The 27,952-nt window shown below is 39.5% G+C and overlaps 3 protein-coding genes, 1 long non-coding RNA gene and 1 pseudogene across 4 annotated transcripts; 4 read left to right on the top strand and 1 right to left on the bottom strand.

Moving 5' to 3' along the window:
• Positions 1-145: 145 nt before the first annotated feature.
• Positions 146-6,224, bottom strand: LOC110056901 (uncharacterized). Its single transcript, XM_020763458.2, has 2 exons — positions 5,752-6,224; positions 146-564 (listed from the first exon to the last, which is right to left on the bottom strand). The coding sequence occupies exons 1-2, from the start codon at positions 6,083-6,085 to the stop codon at positions 287-289; spliced, it is 612 nt and encodes a 203-aa protein (XP_020619117.1). The 5' UTR covers positions 6,086-6,224; the 3' UTR covers positions 146-286.
• On the top strand, positions 1,651-2,995 carry LOC149118029 (uncharacterized; annotated as a pseudogene).
• Positions 6,225-13,156: 6,932 nt separating the features above from the next.
• Positions 13,157-14,524, top strand: LOC149118028 (uncharacterized). Its single transcript, XM_089288506.1, has one exon. It carries the CDS (start codon positions 13,363-13,365, stop codon positions 14,029-14,031), a length of 669 nt encoding a protein of 222 aa, XP_089144632.1. The 5' UTR covers positions 13,157-13,362; the 3' UTR covers positions 14,032-14,524.
• On the top strand, positions 14,209-17,639 carry LOC149118027 (uncharacterized). Its single transcript, XM_089293275.1, has 3 exons — positions 14,209-14,212; positions 14,257-15,954; positions 16,633-17,639. The coding sequence occupies exons 1-3, from the start codon at positions 14,209-14,211 to the stop codon at positions 17,637-17,639; spliced, it is 2,709 nt and encodes a 902-aa protein (XP_089149401.1).
• A 7,630-nt stretch (positions 17,640-25,269) lies between these two features.
• LOC149118026 (uncharacterized) lies at positions 25,270-26,278 on the top strand. The gene is made up of 3 exons (XR_016205374.1): positions 25,270-25,435; positions 25,606-25,693; positions 26,129-26,278. It is a non-coding gene; the product is annotated as an uncharacterized LOC149118026 (long non-coding RNA).
• Positions 26,279-27,952: the final 1,674 nt, after the last annotated feature.

Genomic DNA, 27,952 nt, shown 5'->3' with positions numbered 1-27,952 from the left:
GCTTTTAGTGATATGGAATATATTTTTCGAAAGGAAAATTGCTGGACTGGATTGTTTCTGGAATAAAACTGGGTCTTGTTTCGAAGGAATAGCGAGGAAACACAGGACTCAGGCAAAACAAGCTATGAATATTTCAAAAAATCCCTTAATTTTCTAAATATTTTAATACTTTCTAAATATCTCAGAAAATTCTAAATATCCCCCAGAATATCCGGATATTTGTGGAAAGGCCTAATCCATGGCCATAAAAAGTCATTATATTGTTCAAGCAAGTCCAGTTTAGTGTTTATCCTTGGCTCAGTGCGTCAACGTCCAGCTGACTGTCTACTTGTCCAGCATATAAATGTTCCTTCCTCCATTTAATTCTTCTATTCTGAAACCAAATCTTCACCTGAGTTTCGGAGAGATTTAATTCTCTGGCAAGACGCTCTCGTTCTGTACCAACAAGGTACTGTTGCCGGTCAAATGCTGACTCCAGTCGCTTTAACTGATCTGAAGTGAATATGGTTCGTTTACGTCGCTTCTTTGTTTCTGGTTTATCTCTCAATCCTGTCGCCAGGCTACCTGCCAAAACCGGTAAAAAGGAAGTCAAGATATATTTTTAGACCAAAATAGGTCGCTAGTAATTTTTATTTATTTATTTATTTATTTGTTTGTTTAATTTTAATTTACTCAATTCAATTATAACACGATAAACAAAGGAAACAATAAATGACTTCTACACACTTAAGCCAGTTTATACAGAACACTCAAGCTAAATTTCCTCGTTAAAAATAACCTGCCTGGAAGAATGTGAATTTTAAGTGCTTCTCGATTTGAAAGCCTCGATCAGTTATTGCCAAGTATAAGAGTTTATACTGAACAAAAATTGCTTAAGGTGGCTTATTACAGTTTTGATGGATTATAACAGCTCAACTTCTAACTCTTTTGGAAAATGTTCCAAGATGTGTTTCCTTTCTCTATTTACTGTTTACTTAAGTCTCTTACCATTCTATGTGAAAATTAAACAATTAAACGTCAACAAGTGGCCAAAATGAACGACCGATTACCTAGGGAGAGACTGGGCACTAGTAGGTTAAATCACGTTTTTCGCAAAATCTACCCATATGATCCCACCTCAAAATTTTAGGAATAAGAAATTGGCTCTGATTTAACATTCATGCAAAGTAAAATAAAACTCTGTAAGACAGATCGTGAGCTATTTTTGATTTCACATTTTCTTAGTTTGCGAAAAACCTGTCTTACAGATTTTTATTTTACTTTGCATGAATGTTAAATCAGAGCCAATTTCTTAATCCTGAAATTTTGAGGTGGGGTCATACGGGTAGATTTTGAGAAAAACGTGATTCAACCTACTTTTGCCCAGTCTCTCCTTTGGCACTCGTTCGTTCATTTTGGTCATTTGTTGACGTTTAATTGTTCAAGTTTCACATAGAATAGTAAAAAACTTAAGTAAACAGTAAATAGAGAAAGGAAAAACATCTTGGAACATTTTTCAAAAGAGTTAAAAGTTGGGCTGTTGTAGTCCATTAAAACTGTAGTAAGCCATCATAAGTTTCTGAACTATGTGTTAAGAATCGATAAGTGTTCCCCAACAGCATTTTGTAGTGGAGGTTACATCAAGCCTGGTTGTTCAAAGCAGGACTTTAATGATTTTGATTCTATTTCGACTCAGTCCTACTCACTAGTGAGTCACGTGAGATAAGTGCGAGTAGCCCGAGCGATTAGTTGCGCGCGTAATTCCAGAGCGGCCGGTCGCGTCTCTCCAAGCTCTTTGATTATGGCGAATACGAACGAGCAAACACTTTCCACTGAGGCAGAGGACGCCCTCTTAAACGATGACCACGATCCTAAGGAGAAGACCCCAACAACTTCCCGCCAGGATCCCATGTTCAGTATGCTTCAGAACGTCAACAAAACCCTCGGAGCGATGGCAGACTCGATCCTCAATTCAACATGAACCAGTCGCTCAAGCGGATTCATCCCAGTAACACAGACGATCAACTCGACCCTAAACGGCGAGGAAAACACAGTTCCAAAGACGAAATGAGTGCTTCTGATGGTTCAGATGAAGATGGAAATGACTCGGACGCGGAACTTCAGGCCCTTTGTAGCACTGAAGCCGACAAAACTTCCAAAGATTAACCGCGTGCTCGACTCGAGCAAAGCGACGGCGGCAATGACCCATTGTTATAGGAGATCGCAGAAGATTTTCTCAATGCAGACGAATCAGGTCTGGCTGTTGAGAAACAACTGGCTGAGTTTATTAACAACCTGTGGTCTAAGAAATTGCCAGACTCGAAACTAAACTGAGTCGGGGAAGTATTTACGCCCGGCGAACTGCAAGACTCTCGCAACACCGCGGGTTAATCCCGAAATCTGGGATAAACTGGGCCACTCAGTAAAACAACAGGACCTCAGGTCTAGCTCAACCCAGAAAACGGTTGGCACTACTGGTGCTGTACTGTGCAAATCCATTGAGAGGCTGCTAGGAATGAAGAATTCGAAGCAGCCGAAGTCAGACTCTGACATTCAGAAACTTATAAAATTGAACACAGATGCGGTCGCTCTCCTAGAGCACGCTCATGTCGACTTGTCCCACCGTCGCAGAGATCGTCGATCAAACCGCATCTAAATAAAGATTATGCAGGCCTGTGTGTTTCGCATGTTCCAGTAACAGCTCTGTTGTTTGGAAACGACCTGCAAACCCAGCTGAATAATATACGAGCATCAAACAGAGTAGTCACCGCAGCAGTTGGGAGTCGCCACAAAAACATAAAGGGACACCCTTCAGGAAACTACCCAAAATCTGATCGGCGAAGCAAGCCTTTTTTATCAAAAGGTCGTCAGTGGAACTCGAAGACGCCCAAAACCCTTCTTCCGATCGTAAGACCAGGGGAAGAAGCAGCAATGATTTCCGCTGACACACTCGATAACTTAGAGGTAAATAATCTCTTGTTGTTTGAGACCAATATGAAACATTATTTTGCTAATAAGGTGCAAAGCTTCAAGGGTGGCCATCTGGCACGTTCCCTTGACAAATGGAAGGAAATAACTTCTGACTCAGAAGTCCTTAATTGTGTTAAGGGTCTGTATGTTGAATTTTCCACACAGCCCACAAAGAACTTGGGCCCCAAAAGAAAACATCCAACATCTGTGACTCACTGGTTATAGAAGTTGAAATTCAAAAATTGCATGACAAAGGCGTCATTGTACCCACCCAAGACGAAAGTGGGGAATATATTTCGCCAATTTTTGTGGCAAATAAAAAGATGGATCATATCGAATGATTTTACATTTGAAAAGCTTCAACCAGCATGTTGAATATCAACACTTCAAAATGGACTCATTCTGGAAAGCAATTTATTATAGGCTCATTACCCCCAAATTGCTACATGGCGTCAGTTGATTTAAAGGACGCTTATTACTCGGTCGTGACTGGCATCTCATAGAATTACAGTCAAACTTCAACTTCCAGGTAAGTCTCGTTTAACTTATAAATTTTAGCTGTAAAACTTTTCAATCAGATTTTGAAACTTCGATCATGTTTTAATACTGGATTAACATTAAGCGCAGTTGTCCATCCTCCTATTCTTTAGCCACATTGTTAACAGCAGAGGAAATAAAATTGCACATCATAGATCTTCATCAGAATCAAATTATTTAATTACTCGGGCTTCCGTAGGAAAGCCCGAGTCATAAAATGCAAGCCTGTCTAATGGTCCCAGGCGATCCTAGCGTAGACCTTGGAAACTGGGGATGAGAGTGCGACAGCTCGTGTTATCGTGAGCTCGCTCCTCGTAATCAACATAATTTACAGAATACGGTGTTTCGTGAAAAGAGGTTGCGAAAGAATCACGTCGTATACGTCCATCTCACATACAAAGATGTCACTCGTTTTCGGAACGAGTCGGTCAAGTAATTATATCGCTTGAAAGCCTGCCAAATAATCAAAGTTCATGCTCGTTCTCGAGAGAGAACAAATGAGCAGATATTGAAAAAATCAAGAATAGATTCATAAACAGAGCTTCGAAGATGAAGCAAACAACGTGCAATTGGATAAAGAGGATACTCGACTGAGCAGCTTGAATAGTGAATATCCAAGCGTAATTCTTGTGTTAAAACATCCTGATTCTTTTATTTGTTTTTATTGTGTTCAGTAAGCTTACTTGTAAAGTACGATTTGATATTGCGGTATGAAGCCCGAGTAAACGCTCTTAGAGCGTCTAGTTACCTATAAAACCTAAGCCGTTCTAAGCACGTAAGCACTTAAACTACTTTAAAGACAGTACCCCATCACTTTGAACTATGTAAAAGAAATCAAATTTTCGGTACTTTTGGGGTTTTTCAATTTCTTGCTTTTGACTTGTTAGTAATTAGTTTTACTAACCTAAAAAGACAGTCAATGGCGTCATGAACCTTCCAGCATTACAAATCCGTTAAATTATCTAACTTAATCTGTTGACAGTTTAACAACTTGGCTTAGGCTTAGAAAGAAAAACCTGGCTTTTTTAGAGATTTAGAAACGTTTTCAGACATTTAGAACTATAGCAATATTTAGATTTCTTGATTATGCGTCAAATGTTTTCAAGAGCTTCTTTGCGTTTGGAGCTGTTTTGCTCAGTTTAGTTTCAACGCATGCAATATCATCGCAGTTGTGTACGCAGTTTAGGTATTTCAGTCTTGAACGGGATTCGAAAATTTTTGTTGTTGTTTTTCTGTCTTAATTTTGGCCACTTCCGAAGTTGCATATGTACATAACTCTCATGTCTCGAAATCTTTATTCCGCATTTAAAGTATATGTTCACTTACGCACCAGTGCCAACAGCAATCTGATAAAGCAGTTGCCACTCAATAAAGTTTCATTTTATTTTGAAACCGAAAGAAAACCACAATAATTTAGAAGGATGTTTTGACTATTTTGGGGCTATTTTCGGAAGATGTTTCTGCGATTTGACGTCATATTTACATTTAGCCCTGACTTGGCAAGTCACTGTTTTGCATATTTTACTGCCTAAAAGTAACGCGACGCCATTCAGAATTTAAGTGACTGGTCTCTTTCGGCAGCCGTCAGCCAATAAATGACAATGAGTTAAAAACAATTAAATGGAGAGAAAGCTTGCATTGGCAACGAAATAATTATGTTGAAATTTATGGGTAAATAATAAACAAGAAACTCCGGACGCGAAGGCAGTATAATATACGGTACGTATATTGGGATTACTCCAAATCTCTATTAATTACATCTTCAAACTGAAGACAAACAATGTTTTTAAAACAGTCTGAGCAGATTTTCATTCCACTTAATTCCTCTTAAAAGAGATACGGAATCTACTTCTCCACCATTCCTTCTTTTCCAGAAATATTTTATATGTACGATTTGTTTACCGTTTTATTGTTCCTTCCTATCACTACCTTTTATGATCTCTTTTGACTAAATATGCCGGATAAATTAACGAATAATTACCTATAAAAAGTGTACTCAGAGAACAATAAGCCGTAAAATATAATTCAAATATATGAGAGGAAATAGCAAAGCTTATTTTTAATTGAACCGAGTACACAATAATTGAATTTTGCTCTTTTCTCCAGGTTTGGAGAAATGCCAGCCCTTTGACTTTTAACATGGTTCATGAACAGGGCAACAAGAATGAATGAGAAGTTAACATTATGATCTAACCGGAAGAAAATGCATGGCAAAGAGCAGCTCGCAAATAATATATTAAAGTTTTTAATTGCAGTTTGACTTACCTTGCTGTCTGTTGTGCGCTGTTTGACTGAACGGAAAAAACAACTGCTGGCCCGGTAGACAGTGAGTCGAAGGGACATAAAATCCTGTAGGTCTTGAGATAACACCGAATGCAGATGGAACAAAGGCGGGACGCTCCGTTTTGGAGTATAGCCGTGGATTCCCTTGCATCTGTAACAGCGAACTTGCTTGTAACCGCAAGTGGGATTCGCTAGGTTTTTGGCACGTAAGAGAAGCCTGGCAAACATGAGCACTGTTTCTGTCCTCCACGCAGCTTGGGTACGGACAAGAGCAGTAGGAACGGAATGAAGACTGGAACACACTGCCCGGCTGCATTTTGCACACGAAAGGTAACAGCTTACTTCTGTCCAGTAAGGGGTGATGTAAGAAAATTAATATTTTTTGATTCTCTCTAACGAGTGCTCTTTGAGTATCTAAGTGGAGGGTAATCGAGTAGCTGTATTTATCGAGGAGCGTTGCCTGACAACTTAAAAGTTCTTACAAACACGCTAGCAATTTTTTTTTAAATACAGTTATGAAAAAACACGGCAAGGTACCATTGTAAGACATTAACTTTGATGGAAAATGGCTTTAATGAAAATTATGAATGAATTAGTCCTCGGCAGCGATCTTGAACTATTTAGAAACGCAAACTGTTGCGTTTCAAACACACACACTTCAGAGCTGTGAATGTGCACTAAAAAGGACAATTTGTTTGTAATGTTTGCCCTTTTTTACCATCTTTGTCATTATTTTAATGTTTGTCCATATACCTTGTCCCTGGGTTTAACATTGGCCATTAGTGTAATGTCCCAATTTCTGCAATGGGACAAACTAATTAAAGACAGAGAACCAAAGCGAAAGAAATCATATGGAGTTAAGTGAAAGTATTTAAGTGTCATCGTTTTATCCCATCGAATATACTTAACCTATTTAGTTCCTGAAAGAAATCACACGAGACAAACCAGGATATTATTTCAGGAAACCCCAAAGTGCTCGAAGCACTAGTGCAGCATTAGAACTACTGTGATAGATCATCTTTTGGTCCTTACTCACGTCTGCTGGTCTCTTCACTTTGAAGCAGGCCGGTATTATAGTTTTAGCGGGACTTACATCTTACATCTTACACGGTGCAAGGTATGTTCGAATGGTTACTGACAAGGACAATACAAATTTATTACTTCGTGCGGACAAAAACACGAACTGTTTTCTTTTGTCATATAGATAAACAAACGATCGCTTGTTTAAGCTTTGTCACAGTTTTATGATTTTGACAAGGTGCACTTTTCAGGTTTGAGTGTAACTTTTAGCCCTTTTAGTTCTCACAGATGAATAATTTTCGGTCATTTGTTGGCGCCTTATCACGTTTCGTTTACGTCTTTAGCTCAACTTATTTTGAAATCTCTCTACATATATCGGCTCTTCTGTGAGCGCAAAGGTATTGAATAAAATGAATCAGCCGAATGCGTTTTTTGTTTTTGTCTTATCAGCATGTAACGTATCACTTCAGGGAGACAAGCGATTCAGTATTGTATATGAAAATAATTACTTTTCTTCACGTTTTTATAAATTCTGTTTTGGTGATTAATGTTCAAAATGAATTTCAGGTTGCTTTTATTAGGATTTAGAGTGAACATAAAGAATATCTAATTGCCAAACAAATTAGAAATTATATCTTTATTCCGCAATGTCTTTCATTCATTTGAGATGAGCGACAAACTTGTTAAATATAACCTTGTAATCAAAGGAAAATTTTTTGTGCATTCAAATAAGGAAAAGAGTATTGCTTAAAAACGAGAGGAGAGTTGTTTTGAGCGAAAGCAAATCTAGACAGGCAGACGGTAGCCCGGGAGAGTTAATTCTCTCAAAAGAATGTGTCATTGTGTACGACAATGGAAATAATGGAGCTAAATGCTTCAATTATACCGTTCGAAAGTTTCACTACGGCTGGAACTTCCAAAAAGACAAAATCCTGTCAATATACAATAACTCGGCCTGTATAAAAGACAGGAACAAAGCTCTCACAATATAAGGATTCAAAACAAAGGAAAAAAATTGGTTCGCTTAACACACGTAGTTTAAAATCTGAGCGGGAGATATGTCACTGACAAGACTAATAAAAACTGATTATTAAGAATTAGAGCAATAAATACAAAACGGAATAAAGCGAAAATAATATCACCGATGGGAAAAATGAAAACAGAGAGGTATTCTGTGCGATGAACATTCATTTCATTAGCATTTCATGCGAAGTTTAATCGGCATCGTTACCTCAATCATTAAGCGAAATCTTGCTTTTCAATTCTCTATTAAACCGTACAAGAGCAATAATCTTTCACATGGTTTTCGAAGAAATCGAATTGAATTGAATCGGCTGTCAAAACAAACAAGCTTCTGTCTGCAAGTCTGCGGACGGTCAAAAACAGTTTTAACCAAAAGCGGTTTTAACCAAAGCGGTCTTTCGCTTGATTTTTGAAATTTACCAATTCCAATTATATAACAAATTCTATTTTTAGCACCAAGAAATAACTAATTATCACTCTCGTTTTTCCATTGAAAACCCTGCTAGCAAAACAGAATGACGTTTACTTAGATTCCGCTATGAAAATGGCCCACATGAGCTCTGCTTTCCAGTGAAGACACGATACTGCCATTACAGTAAATCTCATATTTTCGAACGTTTATAAGTTTTTGCTTCCCATGTTATGATTTGACCTCCAACTTGTGAAAACCCTCCTCCCGCAAAAAAATTCTCGGAAAACCTTTACGACAGATTTTAGTAAAAGTTTGATAATATTAATACATCCATCTGCATTTTTGCAGTTTGTTTTGAAGTTTAATTAGTGTGAAGACATAAATTGAACGTTGGTTTAACTTTTATTCAGTTTGCTCCCTGGTTAGGTCTTATCTCGTGAACATCCTTTCATCAGTAATTTCAAGATACAAGATCTGTCACGGCTGTACGGTCTAAAAGATTTAACCAGGCTTCATAGAAGTCAGGAAACAGTACTTTTCAGCTACTCCAAAGAGAGTGACTCGGTAAGCAAGGAACACGATATGTGTTTATCAATTTATTTTTGTTTCTCACCTGATCATTCAAGCAACGTTTTATATTGAATTGATTAGTAAGGATAGCAGTCTCAATGCTCTGTGTTAATTCAGTACCTCTATGATGGGTTGTGAACTCTTTTTCATTTTCCAAGTGCCGTTTCTCCTGCCGGGTAGGGCAACATTATAGTTTTCATTATCATGCTTTTGGCGTTTTAGTGACCCTCATCTTTACTGATCAAAACTATTTCTAACAGATTGTGTGATATTTTATGTGAATAAATACAAACTGGTAATTTTAATAAAGCGGCTTTGGGATTCCCCTCAACCATTTTACTCCGAACCTCGGTGTAAAAGCAAATTTTGTTGCCGTGTAGACCTGCTCAATCAATACAGCACTTGTCAGTAATTGTTATAGGAGAGAGCCCAGTGGGAAAAACACATTGTACATAGTGAAATGTGGAAAGCGAGGTAACTAATGACCAGAAATGTAGTAAAGTGTGCACGAAGTGATTTAAGTGTAAAATGTAGGGTAAATTATTTTAAACGAAGTATGTAATTCTTTAAAAAGTATGGTAAAGCAAGCCTGTGCTCTAAGCAAAATTGTAAGGTGCCCAAGGGTTCTTTTGTAGGAAATCTTGGGTGCCCAGCTCTAACAAGCTTTTATAAGAATGAAGTTAAAAAATTCGCCCAAAGACAAAACTTGGTCGCCTGAGGCACCCGGGCTCTGCTAGACCACAGCCTTGTAAAGAAAGTGATGCAATGTTAGTTTATCCTTGTAAATGTTGTGATATGTTTATAATAAAAAAAGAAGGCAGGCCACTTTTCTCTCAAGAGACAACATCGCAAATTCATGAAAAGGGATTAAAAGTACCACAAACCACAATAGATTACCCAAAACGAAATATTTGAGGGTTTTTTTTTTGCCTATAAACTATTAATTCAGTTGGCGCCCATTTTCGGGTCTTCCATGGCAGCACCTCCTCTCACATGGTAATATAATTGCAAGCTCCGTAGTGCACACAGAAATCCCATGATTTATAGCGCTCAAGTTATCCCGATATGAGTCTCTGCACCGTGAAAACACCGAGAAATGCAGAACTGCTGGATGAAGTTATGAAGTATCCGTAATCAGCCGAAGGCCGAAGAAGAGTCTGGATTATTCTGGATATTCTAAAAAACAAATATCATTCCAGACCCAGGAAGAAGACCCCCTGGCTAGCCAAAGCCAAGTAACAAATTAAAATATCCCATTGAAGACACGCACGAAGAACGCATCGAGCAGAAAGGTTTCCTTTCACCAACGTATAACATAATTGCGTTTGAAGAGGAAATGTGAATTCTGACCGGGTTTAGCGGATACGACAAATATACGTTATTGAGTTAGCTTGAGTTCCGTATTAGGAATATTGATCGAGTTTACTTTTTCGCAAGTTTATGGACCGAGTCGCGGCCGAAAGAAAGAAATATTTCGGGAAATAAACATTATAGCCTTTAAAATCCCAACTGGCGGGAGACAGACCAGTTTCCTCTTTAAAAGCATGAGCGGAGTCGAACTATGCTCTACCGAGAAACAACTTCAACTTAGTGGTCAGAGTGGAGCTAAGACCACGACCTCCAGATTTCAATCCAGCACCCCAACGCTGCCTCCTTAAACTCCTCAAACTATGAAGGAAAAAAGATTTCTAATCAACAGCAGGCTCCTCCCTCTGTTATCGCCTTGTCGCTAACAGCTCCGCCTCTTGACTAATTATATAAATCGGACCAACCATATTTGAGCAGTAAGTTGTTCGTTTAATCACAGGCGTCCCAAACTCACGATTCGAGGAATCGATCAAATATGAATGATTTATGCACAGGGAGCACACAATCCTGTTGAATAGGAAGAGAGTAAATAAAGGAATGAAAAGAACGAATAGTTTACCTTTGTCTCCTGCTGTTATTTCTTACGCGACCTTACAGAGAAAACCGCTACTTACAAGTCCTGCGTAGCACTTTAGCGCGAAACTCGTGCCTAGGCCTTTTCGCGCTCTGCGAAATTTTTTTTTCTTTGCATATAACATATGTTATTACATTAACGGACAAGAACAAGAAGAACTTGTGGAAAATGACTTGCAAAATATACTCGAGCGGTCGCAGTCCAACGCGACTGAAAGAAACACAAAATGTGTCGTGAAAGCTAAGAAACCCAGTGCTTTGCTTCGCATTTAACAAACTCAATAAGGAAAACGTTTGTGAGATTAATTTATTTAGGAAATTCAGCTTTCTAAGTCTCAAAGTATTGTTGGCACAAATTGATGTCAGGAATGAAACATCACAACACCACTCCTGAAAATCAGTTAAAATGAACACTGACATAACCTTGCTTTCTGACGAAATGTTCCAGTCCGTTTCAGGGCACAGCAGTGAGCAAAGTATAGCTCACTAAGAGCTCACGGCCAAATGTTCCGCAGCTAAGAAAGTGTCTCTGACATGATATCAATTGATTTGAGAATCACCAACCACAGAGGACAAAAATTTCTACTGTCACGAACGCTCCTTTCATTCGAATTTCCTCCAATGTTTAACGCAACCGCAAGTTTTCCGAGCGTATTTTTCAAATCCTGCAATATTCGAGGCTTCGTCCAGTTTTTTAAGCTTTTCGTAGTTCAAGTCTGCTTTCGATGTAAGTTTTTAATTCCACGACAAGAGACGCTCGTCGCTCGCTTCAAGTTTGATAGTGGCGTGATTTCTCTGAACCAATCACAATTCTTTGCTACGTATAGCAACCAACCAGTTTGCTTCATTTTGTATTGACAATAGATGGCGTCAACTTGCTATTTTCGTGTTTGTAAAAATGGGGGAAGGCCCCAATTTCGATTTACGTGAAATTACTGAAATAAACCAACTTTTATGCGTTCGAAGTCTGTTTCTTTATTGTATAAAACAAATAGATTCCATGGTGCCGTGCGTCTGTTCAGTAATAGATAACAGAAGACGTCAAACTGTGGTAAGAACATCGCCTCGTGTGCCACTTTTTTGTTCTTACCGTATTTTGACGTCATCTGTGATCTATTACTCAACAGACGCACGGCAACATGGAATCTATTTGTTAAAAAGAAAGCTGCTACAAACACCTCAACACCCCCCTACCCCCCCTCCAAAAAAAAAAAAACGATGAAATAGGCCAAATGGACAACAGAAATCAGGCAAGGTGAGTATATTTCCTTTATTTTATCAAAAAAAGTAACATTTTATTTCGTTGCGCGTTTTTATCCTCCGTTATTTTAAACTCCATACAATGCCTTTTAGAGCGCGCAAATTCTCAACGGCCCAAAGTGTAACAAAACACCACACACTTCAAGTGGTCACGTGCCACTCGATACGCGTGCATAATTCATTAATATTTGATCGATTCCTCGAATCGTGAGTTTGCTCAGTTTGGGGCGCTTGTGGTATAATTGATTACAAGTTCAGTTTGCAGACAACAACACGTGCGGTCGGGTGTTGAGGATGTCTTCCCAGACGACCGTTACTGAAAAAAACCTGCAAAAAGGGGGAGAAAGCCGAAATCAAGAGGTCCTTTCAATTTTTGTCGGATATGCGCTTGCTCCTGTGCTATTTGCTTAAGGAATTTTGGTAAGACTTGTCATATATCAACGGACATTTTGTTTGTTGAGCCTAGACGCGAAGGTATTACACTAAGCATGACACAATTGTGTAGCTGAGAATCTCTGTTCTTTAATATTGTTTTGGAATTTTGCATCCAAAAAGTCTTCTGCTGCACCAAAAACAAACTTATTTCGTTTTTCCAATCAGCAGAAGCTCATCGTCTACGATGGAGTTAAGGAATGCCCAGCTCTTCCATCTGTATTATTTGATCTTTCATGATGCGTTTGAGTGGCGAAACAATGAGAACAACAACATTCGTATTCATTTGCATTTCTTTTGCCGTTACGTAGAGTTGATATATCAGACTTTTTCAAGAGCCGGTCGGCAAAATTGTAGCAACGTTCTTCAACCAAAGAAGATAAACAGCAACCTCTTTCTATTAATCTTCGAGCGAAAAAACATGGGGAAATTTCTCTAAACAGGATTCCAACAACCGCTCCATTGCGAACGACTGCACGTGTCAAAGATGACAACTGTTGCAAACCGCAAAACGTGCTTGGACGCAATTCTGATCGGCCGTTATCAATGTGATGACACTTTAGTCGCCTTTCAACCAATGGAAATTTTCCGTTTGTGGAGAAACTTTTCCAAAAATGTACACGGCCCCTCTATATTTTTCGTTTCCCACCCCCTACCCTGTCAAGTTTCCCGTTTTGCGCTGGCGTCCAGTTCTCTCGCGATTCTATCTGCACGCTCAACAATCGAATAAAGAGCGCTTCCGAGCGGAAAATGTAATTTGTGATGATCTTAAATTAGCATAAATTACTATTTTGCCGGCACGGACCAGAGGGCTGGGTACGGGTTTGAGGTGCGCAGTGTACAGTGGGATTTGAGTTTGTAATCGGTGACAGTTGGCGAGGTGAGACATTCTATGGCCAGCCTTTGCCGTGTTTAGGTTAAGTTTGGTTTTTACAATGGATGAAGCTAAAGTTAAAGAGATCATTGCCCAGAACAATCGCGATCTGCTTGGCCAGATTAAGGATTTAGTTTCCACTTCAATTTCTGATCTAAAGAGATCTAATGATTCGAATGCCGCGGAGCAGATGTCTGAGATCAAGGGGCTAAAGCGGGATGCTCCACCTTCCTTCAAGAAGAAGAGTAACGAGGAGCAATTTAAAGCCAACAAATCAGTCATGGAAGCTGTCGAAGACGCTAGCGTCGCTCTTCAGCGTAAGGACCTTCTGAGGACCAAGGAAGCGTTGGATCGGGGTATGTCTTTGCTTAAAGATCGGCAAAAATTAATTTTGTTGGCTGATAAGTCGCCGTACGGTTGGAAAACCGTTTTGGAATATAAACATCACGACTTGGCGGATGATGAAGAAGACGAGAAGAAAATCTATAGAGCTGAGGCGAGAGCGGCTAGAGCCTCGAAACGCTTCACTCCTGGTCTGGGATTACAGCGCCGATCTGGAATACCTGTCTCAAGAAATTCGCAGCTCACCGTCGGCCAAATTCCTAATCAACAGCTTTCCGTTGGCAGATCTGCCGGACTTTGCTTTTCCTGTGGAAAACCTGGACATTGGCGAGCTTCCTGCCCGAATGTTCTTTCCTCTTCCAATCCTGCCAACCAACAGGCAAAGTGACTAGACAGCAATACCCAGGATCAAGGTGTAGTTGGTTGTAGTTTTCTTTTGTTTTGTTTTCCGTTTGTCTTATTTTTCGCTGGATCTTTCATACGAGTCGTGCTTAGTGCTTTCAGAGTTAATTTGCATTTATTAAACTATGTTTTTTCCCGTCGTGTATTATTTATTTTCTAGACCATGAGTCTGAGGCTTTGCCATTGCCGTATTGTGAGCTATCTCTTCTAGAGGATCCATCGCTGAACTGTGAAATTGCATGTGATGATGCACCTGTCTCGGTTAAAGGAAGATTGCGTAAATCGCTTCAGTTTTGGAAAGATATTGACGCACCTCGTTTCATAATTGACACTATTGAGTTTGGATATAAGTTGCCACTTCTTCAAATACCAGCACCTTTTGTTGCTCGGAACAATAATTCAGCGATTCAGGAATCTGATTTTGTTGAGAATGCTATTAACGAGCTTATTAGTTTGGATTGTATCACCGAAGTTTTTACACCTCCTATTATAATTAATCCATTATCTGTGTCTATTCAGAAGTCAGGGAAAAAGCGCTTGATCTTGGATCTTCGTCATGTCAATCTATATCTTTTCAAGTTTAAGTTTCGATGCGAGGACCTGTCCGTTGCCAGAGAAGTTTTAAATCCCGGAGATTTCATGTTCTCCTTTGACTTAAAATCGGGTTACCATCACGTGGATATCTTTCCAGATCATAGGCAATATCTGTCGTTTTCTTGGACCTTTTCGTCCGGTCGTACTAGATATTTTCAGTTTTCAGTTTTGCCATTTGGCCTTAGTTCTGCTCCTTATTTATTTTCAAAGCTTCTCAAGCCGTTAGTCAAGAAATGGAGATCCGAGGGAAAGTCTATAGTTGTCTTCTTAGACGATGGTTTAGGGGCGGCAGCTGACTGTATCAAAGCGAAGATCTCTAGTTTGGCTGTTCATTCCGACCTATTAAAGTCTGGTTTCCTACCTAACGAAGAGAAATCCGTTTGGGATCCTACTCAAGTGATTACCTGGCTTGGGACTGTTATTAACACTTCCCAGTGCGTTATCAAAGCCACGGACAAGAGAATTGATTCTCTTATTAACGATTTATCATCTCTTTTATGTTCGGAGCGCTCCTTGCACCAGGTTCGCAAGCTTGCAAGCGTGTGTGGAAAAATTATCTCGCTCGGGAACTGCGTCGGGAACGTCACTAGACTTATGACCAGGAATACCTTTCTGGTTATTAACTCCACTGCTGATTGGAATTCACTTGTTTCTTTGACACCTGAATGTTTACACGAATTGAATTTTTGGAAAAACAATCTCGCTGATATCAACGGCCTTCCTTTGTGGCCTATTAAGCGCAAGCCTTCCAAAATCGTTTACTCTGATGCGTCCAATTCAGCCTGCGGGAGTTACATACAATTCGAGGACAAAATTTTTCACCAAAATTGGTCCGATTTCGAGAGTGCACAAAGTTCGACTTTTCGCGAACTTCTTGCTGTTTCATTGTCCTTGAAGGCGTTCAAGGATTCTCTTGGCGCGCAGACTATTGTCTGGTATACAGACAACCAGAATGTTGTTCGCATCGTTAACATCGGATCCAAAGTTCCAGCTTTGCAACAGTTGGCTCTTGATGTTCACCGACAATGTCTCATCGGCGGTATTAGCATTGACATGCCATGGATTCCCAGGGACCTCAACACTTGTGCCGACGATATTAGCAAATTAGTTGATTACGATGATTATGCAATCAACGATTCTGTTTTTTATGCTCTCGACGAGCTCTGGGGTCCGCACACTTGTGATAGATTCGCCTGCCATTACAATGCAAAGCTTCAGGTTTTCAATTCTAGGTATTATCAGCCCGGTTCGTCTGGCGTCAACGCTTTCGTCCAAGATTGGTCCAACGACAACAACTGGCTTTGTCCTCCTGTCTGTTTGACATGCAAAGTCGTCAGTCATTTGAAGCGCTGCAATGCGTCCGGCACTCTCATCGTTCCCCTTTGGAGATCAGCGTATTTTTGGCCCATCCTTTGTTTCGACGGTGTGCACTGGAGCAGTTTCGTTCATGATTGGGTGGTCCTCCCTGATCTTCCCCATCTGTTCATCAGAGGCAAAGCCAAGAATTCCATTTTCGGATCCGGTCCGCTAAATTTCTCAATGGTAGCTTTGCGCATTAATTTTAGTATTAACCCAGGCAAGGTTCTGCGTTAGTTTGCAATGCATTTCGCGTTCCACAGTGTTAGCGCATTGTTTTCTGGCTTTGAGGCGCCTTGCTTGAAGCAGGCGGCGCTTTGAGACGTACCCTTGAGGGGTCTGTGATATTTGTATACAGTGCCCTTGAGGGGCCTTTGATTTGAGACTGTTAACGTTGAAGATTTCTATACAGTGCCCTTGAGGGGTGAATAGATTGTGTTTATTGCAGTTTTGTTTCTGCGTTGTATAAGCGTACTTAAATATAACATTGCTTTTTTCTCTGAGGTTCCTTGTCTGTATTTATTTGTTGTTTATTCTCTCATTGTGTTGTTTAGGCCCCATTTGTCTTCATCCCTGGGGAGCTTCCCCTTGTCCTTTGTATTCCTTTATTATCACTTGGTTTTTGTTTTTTCTCTAGATATTTTTAATACAGAGTTCTGGACTTCCCCTACATGTGATACAAGAGAGGTTGCTTTGTTGACGGAGAATATGAAGTTTACAGCTCTTGCATCCAGGGCTTCCGGGACTTCTCTTTGTTATACAAGGGTTTTCAACAGATGGAGATCATTTGCTACTACCGTTCTGGGTACCAGTCCCTTCCCGGTAGAGCCCTCCCATTGTGCCTTGTTTCTACAGTATCTACTGGAGTCAAGCAGATCAGTTTCTTCTATCAATTCCGCCTTCTATGCTTTCAAGTGGCTGCACGATCTGGCGGGCGTGAGTTCCCCTACTAGTCATCCCACTGTTGTGGCTGTGAAAGAAGGTGCCGTTCGTTCTGCGTCCTCACCGGCTAACCACAGAAAGGAACCTCTTGAGGCGGAGCAACTCAGGAAATTAGCTGAAAAAACTGACTTGCATGACCTCTTACAGTTGCGTAATTTAGTTATGTTTGTTTTAGCTTTTTCCGGCTTTTTTCGTTTTTCCGAGTTGTCACTTATTCGAAGTAAAGATGTTAAGTTAAATGATGGTTTTCTTTCTATTTTTATCGAAAAAAGTAAAGCCGACCAATTAAGGGAGGGTCAGTCCGTGGTTATTGCTGAGTCAGCTGGTTCTAGTATTTGTCCTGTGGCCCTTCTTAAGCTATATATGTCAAGTTCTAACCTTTCTTTTGATTCTGAGGAGTACCTTTTCAGGCCTATATCATCGTCTAGCAATCGCAAGCGTCTTGTGTCAGTCAATAAGCCTATATGTTATTCGACTTATAGAGAGTCGTTTAAGAAGTCTTTTCGCGATATTGTTCCAGATATTTCTAAATTTAGTACCCACTCTGTCAGATCAGGTGGGGCGACTTTGGCTGCGAACTCCGGTGTCCCTGAGAGGAATCTTCAACGTCACGGCCGTTGGGCTTCAACCTCTGCCAAGAACATTTACGTCAAAGACTCTCTAGCAAGTAGATTAGAAGTGCCAAAATCATTGTCTCTCTAGCTCGAGCCCTTTCTTTTCACCTCTATGTTGGCTTGGCTGGCCAACGCACCCAATTTAATCACTGTCTAGTGTGTCCGGATGTGTAGTGGAGGCAAAATATGTAATTTGTGATGATCTTAAATTAGCATAAATTACTATTTTGCCGGCACGGACCAGAGGGCTGGGTACGGGTTTGAGGTGCGCAGTGTATAGTGGGATTTGAGTTTGTAATCGGTGACAGTTGGCGAGGTGAGACATTCTATGGCCAGCCTTTGCCGTGTTTAGGTTAAGTTTGGTTTTCTTTTAATAATATCATCAGTTGTAATCCACTGTTGTACGTTTATTTAGTTCTCTTATTGCTATTATATCGCTGTATAAAGCCTTAGGTTTATTATTCTACAGTACTGATGTTAACTAAGGATACCCTAAAACCCCGAGGGTTGCACCACTGCCTTGGTCGGGGGTACACGTTCCCAATTTTCTCCACTTGCTGGTTTTAGGGTTTTCGTGTCCGGCTTTGGTGCACTTAGCAATTGTCCTTTTATTCATAGCTTGTATTATATGCTGAGATGGAATAAACGGGACGATGGCTTGGCTGGCCAACGCACCCAATTTAATCACTGTCTAGTGTGTCCGGATGTGTAGTGGAGGCAAAATGTGCGAAGTCAGCAAGCTTCACTTAATTATAAATAGGTGAACGCCCTGAAGATCGTGTTCACGAAAAATAGTGATTTGGATATAAGCGTTCTCCAAAAGGTTTTGCTGGTTTTCAAATGACGTCACCAAAATTCAAACTACAAAACTATTGATTCTCCTGACATTTTACTTTCATGATGTATAAGAGCAGCTGAAAACTAATATTCATACAAATTTTTGCTCCGAATGGGTTTTTGGTTTTGTGATAGACTACGCTTGAATTTCTGAGCTTTTGCGTGACGCGGCATTTGGTTAAAGATGTGACTTAATTCGGGTAATTTGGCTATCCGAACAGTTCTTGTATTAGCAAAAGTATTATTTTCATGTTTTTGAGTTCCTCGAGAGATAAATTCACGCTTTTGTAGCAAAACTCAGTGACAGATGTTTCTGTTGGTTTCCGGCCGCCATGTTGGTGCCCATCCGGATGGGTACCAGCACGGGGGAATTCATATTTTAAAAAAGTTTTTAAAAACTTTATAAGTACTAATAAATTTTTTTTTTTGCAAAAAACTTTACAAGTTTATTTATATATAATTTCAATAAAATTTAAATTTATATTGCTATTTACTAATAAATTGCAAATCTTGCAAACAAGTAATTCACTTTTCGCCGACTTGTACGAAGTGCGCAAAGATGCGTAAATTGTTCCTCGTAGCACTGTATGCACTGTTCGTGATCTGATCGCCACTTCATGGAGGAAAGAAACAAAATACACAGCTTCATCGCATGGGTCTGAACTTGAGGAAGGAAATCAAGGGGAAAAAAACGCCGAGAGACGCGACAGGTAAGCTATAATTTTTATTTCACTTTGTTCACATTTACAAAATTAGTATAATAGTGGCTAACCCGCTCAACAGATTATCGCTAATCGCAAGCAGCCGGTTTTGCTTAGGCCTAAAGCAGTATTTTTAAGCTTTTTTAAACTAGCGAACAGGTCTAAATCGCTATTATTTTAAGCAGTTTTAAGCCTGCGTTCAGTTTAAAAATACGGTAAATGCGGCCCAAATTATGATATTTCGCATCGGATGTCCGTAATTTAGACCTAAAACTCGAGAAATTATTCTAAGTCTCCAAGAAATCGTTCCATTTTTGCGTATTTTAGATAGAAAATTGATAGATAGTCTAAAAGTATGCGACACTTAGAAAAAAAATGGTAAAATTTAGAGTTATTCAAATCATATAAGTCTCAAAGGAGCGCTATTGTTTACTCCATTGTTTAGTTAAACAAAGAACTGTATGCATAATAAATGTAGGGGGTTATACGGAAATCTTGTCGTCAGGGCCTTTGAAGATGTCAAAAGAGAAGAAGCAAGACGCCAGGGAATTGCTCTGGGAAATTATCGCACTCGGCTGTTGCAGCAAGCTCTACAACGAAATATTGGTACCATTACGGCAGCTAAATGTGGACAGTGGTTTCGTTTCATGCAAACGTACTGTATTTGCCACGATGCCTCAATACGTGAGGCAATTGAAGGATAAATCGTTCAGCGAATTTGATTTTCTATCTTTCAAAAATAAATGTTATTATGGCTGTAATGTTTGTCTCGCCGCATTAAAGATTGTTACCTTCATGGATATGGTTGCATAATAATGCAATTGAATGTTAGTTCTCATGCAAATTGTGTTATTGAAAGTCTTTTGTTGAAAACTGAATGTCCTAAAGTGTAAATGATTGTCGTTTCGTGACAACGAATTTTTTTTCGACCAAAATGAAAATACATTTACAGTCAATGAATGTCAAATGAAGGTATTGTTTTTCTTTTGATGATTTTGAATGTTAATGCATATGTAAATGTTTTTCTTGAACGTTCCTTACGCGCAAATGAAGATCATATTGGTGTTAATGAGAATTTAATAACCATAATGAAAGAAATTTGGACACAAATGAATGTTTATTTTCTGTAAATGAACAGCAAAAGGTGTACTATAATTGTAAAGGCCGGGAAATCGGGCCAAAAAGAAATCGACGTTTTCGCCGGATCAATTTACTAGTATAAGCCAATTAATATAACTGTGAACGGCAGGGAAATCGGGCCAAAAAGAAATCGACTTTTTCGCCAGTTCAATTTACTAGTATAAGTGAATTAATATAACTGTAAAGGCCGGAAAATCGGACCAAAAAGAAATCGACTTTTTCGCCAGATCAATTTACTAGTATAACCCTATTAATATAACTGTGAACGGCTGGGAAATCGGGCCAAAAAGAAATCGACTTTGTCGCCAGTTTAATTTACTGGTACAACTAAATTGATATAACTGTAAACGGCCGGAAAATCGGGCCAAAAGAAAAGTAACTTTTTCTCCTGATAAATCTAGTGCACGAAACCTTCTGAACATGCCATCATACATGATCAAACATCGTTTGGTGACCAAACATGTTGATGTTATACAGTGTGGCCAAACGGTATCAAACGTGTTATATCACTTTCCAAACGTACAAAATGTTTTACAATGTTTCTTGAAATGTTTGTTGGCGTTCAAACTTTATCAAACACGATCAAACAAGGTGTTCGAACGGGAAAATGTTTGGTTTCCAAACAACCTTTGTTCATGTTTGATCGCCAAACATTTCCCGTGTGGACAGGGCTTAACATCTATCATCTCACAATTTTTAGGTTTGGACATGCACATCTTCCAGTACAGTAAAGTACAGTAAACTACAGTGAAATCTGTAATCAGCGGACCCCATATTAACCGCTGTAACTCCCAAAACCTTTTCATGAAACGAACCCGGCTGTACTAAGCAGACAGCTCTGTTATCGTGGGTATTCATTATAATAACACTTGTGGTTCCCCTGAGAATTCTAAATTTCAGAGTTTTCTCACCGCACGACGCCAAGATGACCGCGTCAAAGCGGTCACGCACGTTAAAGAAAGAGACTAAATCAGTGATTGTTAGAAATCTAAATAGTTAACGAATAAAGAGCAGTATTTAGGTGAATGCTTGCTGGTTTATGTGGCTAAACTATCAGACGTAAATTCCAGATGTTTTCATTGGCTTCGTGCCCTTCCGGTGGACACAGTATAAAGACTTGTCTAACTGTACGTGTAAGAGTTTGACTGATAACTCTAGCACATAATACCGCACAGACCTGAGAATCGCACAAGTAGATTATTATCATTAAGCACTTTTCTCTTTCTTATTTTCTTAAAGGTTTATATGGGTGTAAGTTTTTTTTCCCTCAGAAACTAACGTCTGCTTAAGTCATTTAGAAACCTGTAAACTGGTTAGTGGGCACTTTAAGATACCAGGACGGGAAGAGCTAGGACGGCTACCGGAAGTAAATTTACTCAACGGGGCATGCGCACGAGAACTCTCCACTAATCTCTCTGCCGTCCTCGTCTCGTCGAGGACGTTATTTCGCCCAGCTAGCCGTCGCATCGAAAACGTGAGTATTTTGCACTTGTTTTGCCCCGATAAATGTTCTTATCGACTTTATTTTTAGTTATATTGATAGGAATGTTTGTAAGGTTCGCATTTTTGGTGATTGTAGTGTAGAATACCACGCTGACATGCCAAAATGTGAATAAAAATATTCCTCGTCTGTTCGTTTGTGTTTCAGTCACTGTTCAGTCGCTGTCACGAGTGTGCAAGCTCAATACAAACTGTATGCATTGAGAATACATCAGTGTAAGTACAGTCGATAAAATGTTGTAAGAATGAATGCCATGGAGCGTCTTTCGAGCAAATAGAATACAAATTTTCAAACTGATGTTTAGTTGTTTTTTTATACTACCCGGAACTTGATGCAACGTTTGTTTTATTTTCATAATGCTTGTTACAATTACAGATGGAAATTGAAATGTTCACCAAAAGTCAGGATTCTTCGGCGACAGAATTCTCAAACGCTCCAGTGGTAAAAAGCCATCTGAAGCAGGTCGATCAGATTGTTCGTTTAATTTTTTCATACGGAAATTCAGGTTTCTCTTTTAAAATATAGACAGATGTTTGCTTCGCTTATAAAGAAAAATAAATTCAGCATCGCTGTTCACTATCGTTTAAGCTTAATAGGATAAGATTTCTACCATCTTTTTTATAGTCTAAAGGATGTTTGAATTATTGACGTCGCCGTCCTTTGCAAAAATACACATCTTAAGCATTTTGTTTTTGGCAACACGACGGGACCCGCGAAAGTTTCCCGCGTCCACTGCCGTTCCCGTCCTGGCCTTCCCGTCCTCGTATCTTAAGGTCCCTAGTTTCTCGCATAGGACGGTCATTACAGGAATTACACAACGTTAGACCTTGTTAGTTCATGACGACAGACATATACTTCTATCGTAGTAACAAGAATTTCGCAATTTGCAATTTTGAATTGTTTATGGATTAGATAAGCTTTGTCTGGCAATCCCTGAAACTTTTCTTTTTTGGCAGTGATAATGATAGACAAGTTTTGTACATTGCTTTTACCGTGTATAAGTTGTATTATGATAAAAAATAATCGACTTTTATAACTTATTCGTTAATTTCCTAGCTCCAGTGGAAAGCAAGTTATGCAATTGCTTCGCACCCCCCATGTAACTCTTCCGGACATCCGTCTGTAGCTGTCTACCTGCCTTCAATGTCTGCGAGATAAATAAATAAAGCCGCCCTTTTCACTTTTTCTCGCTATATTGAACATTGTCAACTTTATTTTATTTTTTTTTGTTTGGCTTTATTCACTGTCATGCAGCATGCGCGTAGTTGTTTAAGGTTTTGACGAACTCATTACCTTGCCCTGTCTCTATCTCCCTATCTCTCTATCTCTCTATCTCTCTGGGTGTGGTCCCTATGTCCACTTTTAACGCTCTTACACGCAACGTTAGCGGCAACTGTGAACAAAAGAATAGCTCGGTTAAATTGTTTTATTTTCGAATTCGAACATCTACATAATTTGATTACCTCGTACACGAAAGATGCGCGGCAATCTAGCATGGCAACTTAAAAAAAAATAAACTTCGGCGACGGAGCTCCCGGTGGTTGATTGGCACCTGTCAATCACGATAATAAGCGGACCGTCCAGCTTCACACGCTTAAAGGTCACGATCGCACCGGTGAAACTTGGGTGAAGCACGCCGTGTTTTACTTTCTCCCTTAAGTCGTCGATAAAATTAAACGGAGCATAAAAGAGAAGTCATGGATTTCAGAAGGTCCTTATTTGTGCATGGTTTGACGTGGGATTCAATACCAACTGTTGATAGCCTGAATGAACACTTCACGTGTAGGTAAATGTACCTGGTTTATTTCTTTGTATCAATGTTGAGGCTTGCACGGGGAAGGGGCTGGAGGCTGGGCATGGCTGCAGATTTGTCCTCGATATATCTGACCATTATAGTGGTCGTACAAGACACCATTAAGTAAGTAAGACTATGTTTGGTAAAACATCTTGACTTAAAGTGTTCATAGCGGAGCTCTGGCGCCCCGAAGGGCCGCCAAGCGGAGCCCCATACTCATATAGGAAAGAAAAAGAAACCCATGAGTTGATTTTCTCGTGGTTATCATGGCTAGCGGTATTGCTCGTGGGCGCGTAAGCACGACGGCAAAGACGACGACGGAGTCGCGCAACATGGCGACCATACTCGAAATAATAGGTTGACAGAGATATGCAGCCTTGGTTTACCCTGTACTTCTTTGATATTGGACATCCAAATTATGATCAATTGACACCTGTCAAAACAAGGTATCCGAAAACAAAAAAAACCAAGGTATCCGCTGACCAGTATCACGTGACCATATCGCGGGCTCAAGTTTACAGCTCATCGAGGTCGAGTGTTTTTTTACAGTTGATCGCTGAGCAAGTGCTGGTTTTTTCGATTAGATCGCGGGCTCATGCCAGGTTAACTTATTAAAAACAGGATAGGATTGTTCGGAAGCCGGTTAACGGTAACCCAGGATTAAAAGTTAACCGAATTATAGCTTTTTCTTCTATACAAATGTTTTTTGCTGCTTCGTTTTGTGTATATAGTGATTATTAAAACTCAAAGCAGAGGGCTAAACAATATACAGAAAACCTCACCGCAAAGTTACAAAACTCAAATCAAAATCCTACCTTTTCCTGGGTTAGCTTAATTTGGCTCTGAACAACCCGGCCCAGGAGCTACGCTTTTAGGCTGGCCTAAATCTATATATTACTTGATCGCTACTGAGATATTCTGACTGATTAGAGAACAACGTTCCAATCAATTTCAAAAAACCAGGGAAGGGCCGGGGGGGGGGGGGAATTGGGTGGGTGTGTGGCCTGCTTCCCAAAATCCTTGCCCTATTCATGACCAAAATCTGCGATTTCCCCTAACCTATTTATGACCTGACCAAAAACTGGATACCCTATTTATGACCTGATCATTTAATCGATACCTTGTTTCAGACTTGCCTTACAATTAGTCAACTAGTTCAGACCGATGTTAAGGCATTGTGAAGGGCTTTGGTTCATGTTCTTATCGATAATGATGAAAAAGTAGATTCTCATGAAAAGCAACATACCCATTTAAGACTACCTCGGAACTTTTTCTGAGGGAATGTAATATTACACAGACTAATCACGCACGTCATTCTTTTATCGGGCGAAGAGATATTACCATTTTGCGCGATAAACCTTCTTCTTTGCACCCCCACGTGGATACTATTCGTTAAGATGGGCGTGATACTGATTACTCGAGTCTACATGTACTTCATATTTAGGTTATGGGCAAGTCGATACTGTGTCTATTTCAAGACCTAAGGTGAGTGTCACAATACATGTGCCAAATATATCTATAGAAAGAAGATGTATGATTCATTAGACATTTAATGTAATTACAATATCAAGAGTTAGAAATTTCTCTATCTCACAGTTAAGTGAGTCATCGTCACAGAACTCATTCCTGGCGCATCCGCAGCTCAGTGGGTCCAAGTTTCGTTTTTATATAATTACTGTAAGCCTGTGTTTGGTATCTCAACGTAGCCACATCGCATTGCAGCAAACCGTATCTTTGTCAATCAAGTACAACTTGGCTATAAACTTGTCTATTGAACCCTTATACAAGTTAACTTTCATGCTTACAAATTGAACAATTTGCAGGCTATGCGATGGGAAACCTGGACTGCAGTTGTGTCATTTTGCACCTTGGACGGAGCACGCCTTACGTGTGAAAACAGAAATCGTCCGGTACGTAGCGATATTCATTCTTTTACCATGGTGGTTACCTACCAATAGTAATAGTAATGTTATCTACTTCCAAATCCAAACTCTGCATAGTTGGTTTTCGCCAGATGTCTTCTATTTGTAAGATCTGTTAAATATACCAATTTTTAAAACTATTTTAATTTTCTTTCCAGGAAATATGCTGCTTCGAGGGAACCTTTATTTACATTGACTTCTGTAGACCAAGTGTGATGTCCAATCCTATAAATACGGCGATTATACGTGAGCACGCTTCTTCATTTTTGTTTTTGATTTGTTAGCTCTGTTTGTTGTTGTTGTTGTTGTTGTTTTGTTTAAATTTAGAGTTGAGTTTTTAGCGGTTAATAACATGACTAAAACAAGTGCATTAATGAAGATAGTAGGAGCTCATCCTGCTGATGTATAAGTCAAAGCGTGATTTTTTTAAAGAACGCTACATACAATTTCTGTCGTAATTTACAACACCATTGGTCAGGCCGACTTGAATACGAAAATAGTTGTGTTGACAAAAGAAATGTATCATTATTGAATTGCTTAGGACGAAGCTACTGGTTCGGAAAGTGTCACAGGAGATTGGTATACGTCGGGTATGGCGAAAACGGAGACAATGATTGTTTGAGTGAAAAACCGTGATCAATAACTTCATACTAGCGATAATGTGTTTTCCCTTGAATTTAGACCTAAAGAAAGATTTGTCTATACACAAACTAAAGAGAAGGAATCAAGGAGCGTATGGACCCCGGAGTTTGCAGATGTGCGAATAGTCAAGAAAAAGAGAAGATGCAAAGCAGCTAGAAAAGCTAAAGAAAACAATGCTTTTCGGATGTGGAATCCTATGGAATACGAGGTATTTTCAACAGTATTAAAAATCACCATGTCATTGATAATACTGTAGTATGACTATGGTTTACACGATGTTCCTTCCCTAAAGAGTGAGAGAGGGGGTGGTAAAGTGCGGCCCGACGACTCTAGTGAGTAACTAGCTGTTATGGAATTGTTTATAACTTGATTGTTACAGTTTATTTTCTAATGGCAGAATGATAAAAAGAGGGGGAAAGGCAGAAAAAAGCAAAAGCGGGACAGAAAAAAAGACACCCCTTTAACCAAAACGGACAAAAATGTGGTAAGTGTTTTATCACGTATCATACGAGATACAAATACTGTGGAAATACCATTAAGGGGAGATCCTCAGTTCATCTTCAGTGTCCAGTTGATAACTCAAAGCGTCCTCTGAATGCAGGTACAAGTTAGGCAGGTGTACTTCTATTTTTTATTTATTTTATTTTATTGATTTGCCACACAAGCAAAAATAGAATTATAGTACAACGATTAAAAAAATAATAATAAGTGTGCAAGATTACAATGAAGATACAAAACTAACATTTATATATGAAATTATAGGAAAAAAAATGGCGAGGGAACCTAATAAAAACCGTGGGGCTTGTGACCTTAGGTTCCCTCTCAAGAAACGACAGTTGACTAATTTAGGTAAAGCAATTATGGCAATTATAAATAACCACTGATTCACAAAGGCCTGTTTACGTGTCTTAAAACGAAGCCATTAATTTAAAAGGTCATGAAATCCACTAACATCCATAAACAGCAATTGGTTAAGAAATATTCCCCCCCCCCCCTGGGATAACCTTTTGTGTCTCCTTAGAGAAGATGTGCCCTTAATGGAGGCGTTCCCAGCTAATTGTTTTATTTATTTGTTTTATTTTTATTTTTATTTAAGTTACCACAGAGAGATGCGCGGCAACAAACGCGTGTAAAGCGGCAAGATGCCTTGAGGGCAGGAGGAAGTGGTGACTGTAAAATATTCTCTTCGGAAATAACATTCGGGAAAGTGATAGGCGAAAGGGGGAAGTCCACCGTTCATGAGGGTGCATTAAAACGCGGCGCAGAGTCCATACCAGTGGCTCTTAAAAAGTACCGTGTTTCCAGGATGTCTTCCCGATGCAGAAAGCAAGTCGAAGGTGAGGCCGAGAATTTGTCAAAACTACAGCATCCTAACGTAATCAAGTATTCTGGCACTTGCCTTGACGAAAAAACTATCGTTATGGAACAGATGGGAGTGGCATTGAACAACGACTTGGAATGTAAAGTAAACAACGTGGGAGAGTATCTGGATGAATGTGCAGACGAGGTCATTCAAAGCTGTGTAAGAGTTAAAATTGCGCTGGATGCCGCGAAAGGACTGCAACATCTTTCCCAGAACGGAATTGTTCATCGTGACCTAAAATCAAGCAACCTCTTGGTAAAGCTCGAAGAACATTTGTTGACAGTAAAGGTGAGAAAATAATATTTGGTAGTCAAGATTTATTTTAAATGCTTTTTACTTGTTCACTAGGAGACCGAATCGAGAAATTCGATGATTTGACTGCTGAATAGCAAGGCATGCTGTAGCACTGAAATTTCTTTTTTGGATACTGTCGTCTACTTGCAAGCACTACATAGGTAGTTTCTTAACTTGCCACTACTTGAGCGTCATTTTGGCTTAAG

Source organism: Orbicella faveolata, unplaced genomic scaffold (genome assembly GCF_042242905.1).
Source record: "Orbicella faveolata isolate gen_17 unplaced genomic scaffold, um_ofav_v1 contig_1, whole genome shotgun sequence".
NCBI classification, from domain to species: Eukaryota; Metazoa; Cnidaria; class Anthozoa; order Scleractinia; family Merulinidae; genus Orbicella; species Orbicella faveolata.
This window is presented reverse-complemented; position numbering and strand designations above follow the sequence as displayed.

Coding starts and splice junctions, on each gene's coding strand:
- LOC149118027 (XM_089293275.1), top strand. Junction 15,955..16,632: donor CTGGCTTTGTCCTCCTGTCT/GTTTGACATGCA, acceptor TTTTTTCTCTAG/ATATTTTTAATACAGAGTTC.
- LOC149118028 (XM_089288506.1), top strand. CDS start 13,363: ATGGATGAAGCTAAAGTTAAAGAGATCATTGCCCAGAACAATCGCGAT.
- LOC110056901 (XM_020763458.2), bottom strand. CDS start 6,085: ATGCAGCCGGGCAGTGTGTTCCAGTCTTCATTCCGTTCCTACTGCTCT. Junction 565..5,751: donor AGCGCACAACAGACAGCAAG/GTAAGTCAAACT, acceptor CGGTTTTGGCAG/GTAGCCTGGCGACAGGATTG.